The following is a 9,998-nucleotide window of genomic DNA, read 5'->3' as shown; positions in this document are numbered from 1 at the left end:
TGAAGCATAAGCCTCACTAGGCCCCTTAGCACTTTCTTCTGAATCAGGCAGCAGCTCTCGAGAGTCTGTTCCTTCTCTTTTGAAAGATTTTTCCAGTATTCCCCCACCCATTTCAGTTAACTTGTTAGTAAGTCTTGCTTTCTCATTTCCAGCAGACAGATTTAATTTCCCCCACTTGGCCACTAATAGCTCAATTGCTTCCTTCAGGTCAAGGGAGTGGACTGAGGAAGAGAGGAACACGCACACAAAAGTCAAAATGGAACTACTAGCTATATAATGTCTATGGAGATTCTCAGCCATCCAGGTCATGGTGGTCTCAAAGGTGCTTTTTCAAGAGGCAACTAGACTTCCTTTGTTTTTCCTTGAAGATGTTCCGTTCCTCCTCCAACAAGCTTCTTCAACTCTGAAGCAGCTCTTTGGATGAGAAGCAAAACACTTTCAAGGAAAAACCAGAAAGTCCAGTTGCCTCTTGAAAAAGCACCTTTGGGACTACTGTTTATAATCTGGAGGACTCTTGAGTTGCCAGAATATTCTTTTGGAACGGGCAATCAAAAAAACTAATAAAATAAATGAACTGTACGTCTTCTTCTTCTGCCATGCTTTTTTTCTTCAAGAATCTCATTTGTTTCTGGCCATTTCTCTGACCTACATTTTTGAATGAAGAAAAGTCTTCCCAATTTGGTTCAACTCCAAATGTATTTTATTGGGAAATCAATGGTGGATGATTGGGTGTTCATGCTACATCTTACTGGGCAAGTAGACATGATATTTTTCTCACCATAGTTTCTTCCCCTCTCCAATAATGAAACAAGAAATATTATCCTCCAAGTTCTTCCTTTTTATGGAGTTATAGAAAGGAGTTGGCCAACTTAATGATCTACCTTACTGGAAAAGGCACAAACCCAGTTGTTTTGAATTAGTAAACTTTCACAGGTTAAGTATAAAACTGTTTATTTTAAGTGTAGTGAAGACAGTGGGAGGTTAATAATTTAGCATGCATAAGCCGAGGTTATTTTTTTTAATATAAATACAGTATATAAAAATAAAGATAATAAAGCCCTCTGAAGATTCTGTGTGGTTGCAACCATCATTGTGTAACATTCTTAGTTTGCTTGTTGTAGAATAAACAACAACATTCTCATAGCAGTTCAAGAACACCAAACCTCAAGAGAGAAAAAAAGTTTCAAGTGCCATTTTTGACCTTGTGATTCATTCTTTGAATGATGCTTTATGTCACCATTATTGATAGAATGGAAGTGGAAGAGAGGGAAGAGAAGCATTGGAACAGAGCATAGTAGTGGCATTTGCAATGGTCTTTAATTCTTTATGACCATTGGCTGTGGCTGGCAAGCTGAAAGGTTCGTGAGAAGTCTGAAGGTTACATCAAGGTATACATAAGAGAACTGGCACCTTAATCTTCCCATCAAAGATTGAAAAACGATGTAGCTTCGGTGTCCATTGAAAGACACCAAAAAGATGTTTTGAGGGCTAAACAACTGATGCCCAAAGTCACGGGTGAGTTGTATCAAAGGAACTCTCTGCATTCATCCTAACACCCATATAATAATCTTTAATGTGAGAGAAGTTAATTCTTCTGGGACAGATTGTGGGCCAGAATTTTGGAAAGGTAGCTTGGGAATTGGTGCACAAGTGAAAAACTAAGTTTGGAAGTGCCCTACCTGGACTGGTACTCTCGAAATGCACTGGACTACATGCCCTATCATCCCCAGCCAGACTAGGAATTTGGAAAGCTGAAGCCCAAGGCACCTAGAGGAGCAGCACTAGAAAGGCTGCCTTGGCAGCAAGGACCAGAGGATTAGAGGGTCTGGTTCTTGCTGGAATCCAAGGTAGGAAGGAGGGCAGCCAGTGTGGCTAGCCCCCAATGTTTAAGGAGTTTGATCCTGGGGCAGCTGTGGGTTGGCTCCCCCATGTCTGATCTGGGGCTGCCTCCCACCGTCATCCTTATCAGAGCAGTCAGGGGAGGTGTAGGGACAGCAATGTCTAGAATGTTGCTCTTCCTCCTCCTCCTCCTCCTCCACCTCCTCCTCCTCCTCCTCTTCCTCTGGCTCACTATCCCTGAGTCCCTGCAGGCGGCGACCCACATTGCTCTTTTCAGCCCCCCCTGGCAGCAGCTGCCCCTCCTCTGCCCCCTTGTCCTGCTCAGCATTTCCACCCTTCTGTTTCTCAGCTTCTTGGACTGCCTGCTCCTTGGCCTTCTTGCTCCGTTTCCACTTCATGCGTCGGTTCTGAAACCAGATCTTCACCTACAGAAGGGAGGGGAAACAGACTGGGCTCATACACAATTAAGGACATGGTTTCTTCCACCGTGGCTGAGTGAATAAACCATAGAGGCTCGGCTCTCATAACCTCGTTTGGTTTAGGCAGCCATCACATGGGTCCACCAGGAGTGGAATGATAGTTTGCCCATTGGTGTTTTATTTCATCATTTATTTGTTAAATTTATTTTCCCTCTACCTCGCTATGGGGATACTCTGGTTTAGGTACAATAAGGTAAAGGCTCCCCTGCACATGTGTGCTGGTTGTTCCCAACTCTAGGGGGCGGTGCTCATCTCCGTTTCTTAGCCAAAGAGCCAGCACTGTCCGAAGACGTCTCCGTGGTTATGTGGTCGGCATGAAGGCGCATGGAACGCTGTTGCCTTCCCACCAAAGTGGTCCCTATTTTTCTACTTGCATTTTTTAATGTGCTTTCGAACTGCTAGGTTGGCAAAAGCTGGGACAAGTAACGGGAGCTCACTCTGTAACATGCTGCTAAGGATTCGAACCGCCGAACTCCAACTGTCTGATCGACAAGCTCAGCATCTTAGCCACTGAGCCACTGTGTCACAATACTTAGCTACAATACTTGCATTCAAAGTGAGGATACATCAAAGCAATATTTACCTTACGACTTTACCATATATGTTTTATCAGTTTGACTTTGGTGCACCTATTCTGTGTGCTGGTGAACCAGTTATAAATTTGCAATCAGAATTTGACCAGGGAAAGCGTTTTAAAAGGAAAGAATCAAACCAAGGCTGATTGGATACCAAGCTTTGGATGGGATTGTCTCTAGGCTCATGCCTTGCCCTAAAACATGGTTGTTCTCTTGATTTAAACTAATAATTAGAGTTCTTTAAGCCGGTTGGTTGGTGATGATATTACCTAGTTTGTTTGTCTCCAAACAAACAACCGAGTTGACAAAGTGGCAAGAATTCCACAATTCAACCATGAGCTTTAGATCTTCTTTTCTCAGTTGGAACTAGCTACAAACATGATTTAGAAAGGGCCATGCCTAAATTCACACATCCTGCTAGGTTGTAGGATGGTTTACTGAAATTTGTGACTCCAGTTTTGCAAATGCTAAAATCAATTAATGAAGTCACTGCAAGTTGGGTTGCTGGCTGTAGCTGATAGAATTTGGTGGCCAGCAGTATTCCTAAAATATACAGTTTCCTGCTCTAAAGTGTGTAAATCATATGACAGGACAATCAGACCTCCCCCATAAGGCAGATATGAAGTTCCTCCTCTGTGTGTGTGTGTGTGTTCTTTCTCAAACTTGTTAAATTTAAGCAATTTATTCTCCAGAATTTAAATCAAATACTTTGCCATTTCTTCCCTCTGTTTAGATTCCACTTTACCCCAAGAATTGAAATGTAACACCTATGCGCCCCTTTCCATTTTTAAAATGCACACAGCAGTCCAGATGTGGTTCCTGTCTATTTTCCTTCCACTCCATTTTGTATCCTCTTAGTTTGCTCACCTTGTTTAGAATGGATTTTATGGTGGGAGCCAGAGAGTGGGAAATTGGGTGTGAACATTTAAAGAAATCAGCTGTGGAAAGATTGCCCAGCAAGAAAGCTAAATTCAGGGCACGTTTAATTAATCAGAGATTGGCAGTTATGTTTACATACTATCTGTATACCCCAGAACCAGAAATGAGATTTAAGCTTCTGGAAAGTTTACAAAGGAGAAGGGAACGATGGAACTAGAGAAGGGAAAGCATCTTACATTCTTTAAAAATAAACACCAAAGCAGTCCGGTGAGCAAAGCTTAAACAATGGTATGGAATTAAGTAGATCGTCCTGATGAACTTGGAAAGAAAAGCCTGGGTTCAAGTTTTTTGTTCCTTCCATAATGCCAGTTGGACAACCTTCTCATGGGATGTTTATGCCGTAGCCTGTTTCTGCTTATGCTGAGTAACATGAGTTGTTGCTTAAAACTGCCTTCCTTATTGGTACCTTCTAGTTCCATGATGGCAAATCTACATCACATGTGCCACAGGTGGCACGCAAAACCCTCTCTGGAGGCATGCAAGCTGTCACCCCAGTTTAGCTACACCATGCATGTGTGCATGCCTCCCACCAGCCAGCTGATTTTTGGGTCTCTCCTGCACATGCAAAAGACACATGTGCATGCGCAAGGGGTGAGGAGTCATGTGCACATGCACAGGGGACAGGGGAGCACTGGGGGATGCCCCCCCTTCCCCATTTTTTGTCCCAGGAGGCTTCAGGGGGGCCTGCACCCCAAAATGGGGCACAGGGGAAGTGTGCGCATGCCGGGGGGGGGGTAGGGGGAGTGCAGCGGGGTCACGCATATGTGTGCAGGGGTGGGGCACACAGAGGGGGGGATGTCACACACCATTGCATATTGGGTGTGGGCATATGCATGCACGCTGTTGTATGCTTTCGGCATGTGGCAACAAAAAGATTCGCCATCACTGTTCTAGTTTGAAGTTAGCCAACAAAACTCTCAGGATTCTGAAAGCTGCCTTGAACAAGGCAAACTAATGAAGTTTTTTTTTCCATTGATACATTTCTGATTCCATTGCCACTCTTCTGATTCATCCTGTACTCTTTTTGATAAGCACACAAAACTTATGTAAACAGAAGTCTCTGTGATCTCGGGCCATTGTGTCTATTTAAGCACCATTCACATAGCTTTGCCCAATTTCTACATTCATATGATTGTGGTTTTCCCCACTTTTTTATTTTGACTATTGAAACCAGTGGCTCAGCCACCAGGAATCTCTGCAGGAACTCCAATGTCTCTTACAGTTTTATTTTATAGAAATTGTTTGATTGTTGTGAATTGTTTGATTGTTGTGAATGAAGGGTTTCCTTTCGCTGTACCATGTTGAGGAGTTACTTACGTCCCTCACAAAGCCCTGGGGATGGATTCAAACTTCTTCCAAAAGCTGCGGGCTGGGAAAGAGCCCTCCCTATCACGCGAAGGGTGCTGAGCTCCCTGGGAGGAGGCGTCCCTTCCTACCCACCCCTCCTCCGACGCAGCCACACTCACCTGCGTCTCGGTCAGCATGAGAGACGTAGCCACCTCGAAGCGCTTCGGCCGGGACAGGTACTTGTTGAGCTTGAATTGGTGCTCCAACTCCAGAAGCTGCTGGCTGGTGAACGCGGTGCGGGGCCGTCGGCATTTGCCCAAAAGATTGGACTGCGCTTGGGCTGCGGGAAAAGAGTCAGAAAACGGAAAAAGGAAGGAAGTGAGTCACGGCAGGCGGTGAAGCGCAGCGCCGTTAGAGGGCGCTGCATTCCCGCTTCTGCGGCGTAAGCCAAATAACAGAAGACCCCAGTTGGATGGGACAAGAAACCAGCTGGGAGAAAATCTATTTTCCCCAATCCAAAGCAAACTCAAGAGGACGTATTCTCCTCTCTCTGACCGTCCCTTGGTCGTGTTTTGACTGCAACGTCCTCGGGGCAGCGGCTTCTCCTTTTGAGGCCGCGCCAAACTCGGGGCACTGAAGTCGCTGCACGTTCAACCAAGGCCAGGAGAGCTGTGAATTGGAACCTAGCGAGGCTTCGGGATTCACCCGGTGGGCTGCCTTGCCTGCCGATTGCCTATCCCGACGCTGTGCGTCCTTAACGACTTCCTCCTCTCCCTACTCCGGCTCGTAAGAGATCCGCCATCCATCCCTTGGCATCTAATTCGTGTTCCAGTTTTTTTAAAAAAACTGGAGAGGTATGTAGGGGAGAAAGAGGCTTACTCAATCCGGTAAACTTTTCCTACTTGGAAAAGGACACGCCCCACACAGACAAATGGAGATCTTCGGTTGTCTCCAAATCAGCCTTTCGCCAACGAGAGCCAAGGGCTAGGACCTTCCAGTGAGGCCTCACTAGCAAAGGCTCAGCCCTATGCGCTCCCCGGTGAATGGCTTCCCCGCTGAAGGTGCGCGGGGCTGCCTTGCGCTTCAGCCGAGGAGGCGAAGGCAGGCTTTGGTTAGAAGGGAAACTGGCAAAATCTGGATCGCCGCTAGAAGAAAGGGAGACCTTTCGTCTCCCTTCGCTGCCGTGTAGGCGCTGCCTGGAGCCTTGCAGACTTGATGTAGTGGTCACCCAAAAAAGATTATTACACCCAAGAGAGATTATTACTGCAGATCCTAATGGATCCCTAATAGGATTCAGGATGGATCAAAAATTCCAGCGGCTTCCTTTTAGCCTTAGATTCGAAAGAAGGAAATTGGACTCTTTTTTTTTTCTAAATGGGGAGATGCGGATCGAAGTTGGAAGCTGTAGAAGAGGAATCTGAGTCCTCGCATTGCCAGGGCGCCCCAAAAAAGATATCAACTCAAATTGGGCGCCCTGAATCATGGAGCAATTCAAAAGCAACTCCAAATTCCTCGCCAGCTTTCCGAAGACCTTTGCCTTTGGACAAAAGCAAAAGAAAAAAGAAAAGGCTAAGTGCCCTCCCCAGAAGGGGAAGCGGCCAACAAAATATCAGTGCCCCCTCCCCACGCAAGAGAGAAAATCAAACCAGTGGACTTCCCAGATCCCCCTCTTTAGGCAGTTCTCTCCATCGGGGCCACTGCCCTGCCCGGAACCCCCTTCCAACCTCGCTACCACCCCGATCCTCCCTTTGGAGAGCGAGTGAAGGCTGCAGGAGGCCCACCCGCCTCTCCGGAGCTTTGTTCCTTGGCTTCCTCGCGAGCAGGAAACGTGGCTCTCTTCTCAGAGCACGGCCTGAAGGTGCGTTCCTCCGCGAGCATCTCTGTCGTCCAAGGCGAAGTGACCCGGAGAGCTGGCGGGAAAATCGGAGCTAGTTTTCAATTAATTCCTAGTGGGGGCGGGGGGAGGAGTGGGGAAAGACCTGAGCCAAGCCTGCCAAGGAAAGGCTCAGCTAGCAAAAGGCAAGGCACGGTGGGGCAGATTCCGCTCGCCGCTCCCTGCTTTTTCCAGGGGAACTGAGAATTCCGCGGCGCTCAAGCGACCATCGCCGCCTTGGGGGTCTTTTATTGCAAAGACCCCGAAAGGCGCTTTGAAATAAAAAAAAAATGCCGCTGAGTTGCCATAACCCTCCGGAGTGTCATTGGCATAATTATGACGAGGGTCATTCTTAAAAATGGACGTTTGGCCCGTGAGAACGAACCGCTAAGAGTCGAATCTCAGATTCGAATCTTAAAGTGGGATGGGAGCGAGCGTCTTTTTGCCCGACTTAAGGCCACCGATTTCGTTCAAAATAAACTTCAGCAGTCGCTGAATTCAGGGCGAAACGAATTGGTCCTTTATTAACATCCTTGCCTCCTGCTAACCGGTTGAAGAGACCGGCTTTTTTTTAAAAAGGTAAAATAGAGTCCTAAATCTAGATTTACTTAGAATAAAAAAAAATTTACGCTTATGGCATTTTAAATATTATTTTTCCAAGATTTCCAATCTGCCACCTGCTTAGATCCTCCTCCCCCCACGTCTTCCCAAAAGGTCCCGTTTACAAAGAGAGGGACAATCTGGGAGGAATTATCCTTACCTTCTGGGAAATTTTTCAGCACAATTAAAATATGTCAGGAAGGAAGCTCGTCAGGAAATCTGTAATTACTATTATTTTACAGAGATATCAAGAAAAGCAAATGAGGCCTCACTCCGACTTAGCTCTATATACAGTGCAGTCTAGAGAAAAATTAATTGTTATCTTGGATATATTATTTTTAAGGGGGGGGGGAAAGAATTCTGTAATCGACTGATTTAAACCTCGGCTTTCAACGTTTACTACAGAAATCCGCCTTTCCGAATCCAGCCCAATTGCAGTGCTCCGGCGTATCTCCGATTCCACGGACTGCTCACGGAAGAAAAATCGGTTGACCACCATGGTAGTGGTTGAAAATGTCGAATAGGTACCGATCATCTCGGAAGTGCCTAGTCAAGAGATCAAAACCCCGATGCTAACTAAATCCTCTCCCCGCCTCCTTTGCTCCCCAGGGGTGGGAGAAGGAAGGGGCCTAGCAAATGCCTCTTGGGTCATTACTATACAAGAAGTTTTGGGGGAACAAATTAGCTTTCCGGCCTCGGTCAGGAGCCTTGACGAGTTCACTGACTGGCACTACCACCACAGCCCCCCCCCCGCCCCATTCCTGGCCGCCCCCCCCCCCCCGTGCCCCTCCCCAGGCTGGGGACTACATCTCCCATCACGCCGATGAAAGGGGCAGCCCAGCCCACGTGGAAGGCAAACAATTGAAGGTAGCTCGGGGAAGGGGGAGGCGAAGGGTGATTCACACACCCCTATTCCCCCCTCCCGCTGCGAACGAGCCGGTAGAGAGCTCTGGCGGACGTGGGGGGGGGGGGAGAGGAGAGAGACCAGCCCAGGCAGGGCGTTGGAATTTTAGACCGCAGCCCCAGGCTGCTCGGTAGAGGACCTGATGCACGCGCGCCGGCAAATATGTCCCTCCGGCCTACACACCCGACACGCGCGCGGCATCCAGCATTGCCAGCGAGGCTTAGCGCGCCCAAGGACTGCCTTGGCATGAAGCGCCAGCTCTTGGGCTCTTTCCCCCCCCCCCACATGCCGGGTAAAGGGGCTGTGATATTCTCCAGGCCAGGAGGCTCCATCCTGCAGCTATTCCCAGCTCGGGACCCCAAATACGTTGGGAATACTACAGTTCCCGGCAGTCTCACTCGCCCACCCGCTATCCACCCACCCCCCGGGAAACCCGTCAAGCCACCCAGCGCTGGCTAGAGGGACTGGGGGTTCCCCGAAGCCCCCACGCCATACTCACAATTAAAGTCGGGCATTTTGGGCAAGATCATCCCGGCGGTGGAAGCCCGCAGCCACTGGTCCAGCTGGAAGGTGCCGGCGCCGAGCTTGAGGGAGTCGGCAGCCGGGTGCGAAGGCTGCACCTGGGAGTAGGAATAGGAGAGGGCTGTGTGCTGAGAGGCCAGGGCGGCCGCCGCCGCCGGGTACCCGTACATGGGGTGCCCATAAAGGGCCGCCTGGGGGTGCAGCCCCGCGCCGCCTTGAAGCCCAAGAGCGGCGTGGGGGTGGGCGTGCGGGTGCTGATGGGGACCACCCGCGGCCGCGCCACCCGTCAGGAAGCCGGGCTTCGGCACCAAGCCGCAGTGCGCGCTGAGGATACGGGGCGGCGATGGGCTCTCCGTCCTCAGGCACTCGGACGATGCGCTGGTGTGACCCTCGGCCGAGGAGGGCGGGCTGCAGGTGGAGCTGGAGCTGCTGCTGGTGTTGCCTGGCCCTCCGGACAGAGAGGTGACCAAGGCCAGCGGAGAGGTCTGAGCCGTCGAGGCTGCCGCCGGCTTCGGAGAATCCACCGCCAGCAGCGCGTCGATACGGAAATTCTTGGACTTCTCCATCGGCTTCAGACTCACGCCGGGCGCTTCCCCGGCTCACAAGGTGCAGGTGACCATCGCGACGCACGCCTCGACAGACAGCCCAGAGGGCGAAGATCCGACGGTCGCTCCCGCAGCCTCTGGCGCTCCTTATGCAAGCGGGGAGGCAGCTCCGCGTTTCCCAGCCGAAGAAACACCCCACGGCTGGCCGGGATGCGCGACAGCCGCTCTCGATCGCCCCACGAGCCACTGAGACACCTCAGCTGCGCATTCAGAGGCCTTGAAGATTCAGGCGAGAATCCCATTGGTCTGCCGGGAGGGCGGACCCGATTGGTGGCCGGAGCTGGGCTCTGGAGCTGCCCATTGGCCGCGGCTCACACCTGTCAAAGCTGGCACCTTCTGGCCCTGCCCAAGCGAAACGGCTTCCTGCTCCCTTCC

The 9,998-nt window shown here is 49.8% G+C and overlaps 1 protein-coding gene across 4 annotated transcripts; it reads right to left on the bottom strand.

The window, feature by feature from the left end:
* Nucleotides 1–597: 597 nt before the first annotated feature.
* On the bottom strand, nt 598–9,796 carry MNX1 (motor neuron and pancreas homeobox 1). 4 transcript variants are annotated; one of them, XM_081932648.1, is made up of 5 exons: nt 8,996–9,796; nt 7,974–8,138; nt 6,901–7,029; nt 5,299–5,459; nt 598–2,264 (listed from the first exon to the last, which is right to left on the bottom strand). In XM_081932648.1, the coding sequence occupies exons 1-5, from the start codon at nt 9,582–9,584 to the stop codon at nt 1,887–1,889; spliced, it is 1,422 nt and encodes a 473-aa protein (XP_081788774.1). In that variant the 5' UTR covers nt 9,585–9,796; the 3' UTR covers nt 598–1,886. The 4 variants fall into 4 exon arrangements, with proteins under 4 accessions (XP_081788774.1, XP_081788775.1, XP_081788776.1 ...); XM_081932649.1 differs by lacking the exon at nt 6,901–7,029; XM_081932650.1 differs by lacking the exon at nt 7,974–8,138.
* Nucleotides 9,797–9,998: the final 202 nt, after the last annotated feature.

The sequence above is a fragment of the Natrix helvetica genome (assembly GCF_964273705.1).
Source record: "Natrix helvetica genome assembly, chromosome: Z".
NCBI lineage: Eukaryota > Metazoa > Chordata > Lepidosauria > Squamata > Natricidae > Natrix > Natrix helvetica.
The sequence above is the reverse complement of the archived record's forward strand: the minus strand, read 5'-3'. Positions and strand labels throughout refer to the sequence as shown.

Excerpts from the sequence above, each read along its gene's own strand:
- MNX1 (XM_081932648.1), bottom strand. The coding sequence starts at position 9,584 with ATGGAGAAGTCCAAGAATTTCCGTATCGACGCGCTGCTGGCGGTGGAT. Across the intron at positions 8,139-8,995 it reads CAAAATGCCCGACTTTAATT|GCACTTCCGAGATGATCGGT; the intron begins GTGAGTATGGCG and ends TCTCTTGACTAG. Across the intron at positions 5,460-6,900 it reads ACAAAGCTCCGGAGAGGCGG|CCCAAGCGCAGTCCAATCTT; the intron begins GTGGGCCTCCTG and ends CTTTTCCCGCAG.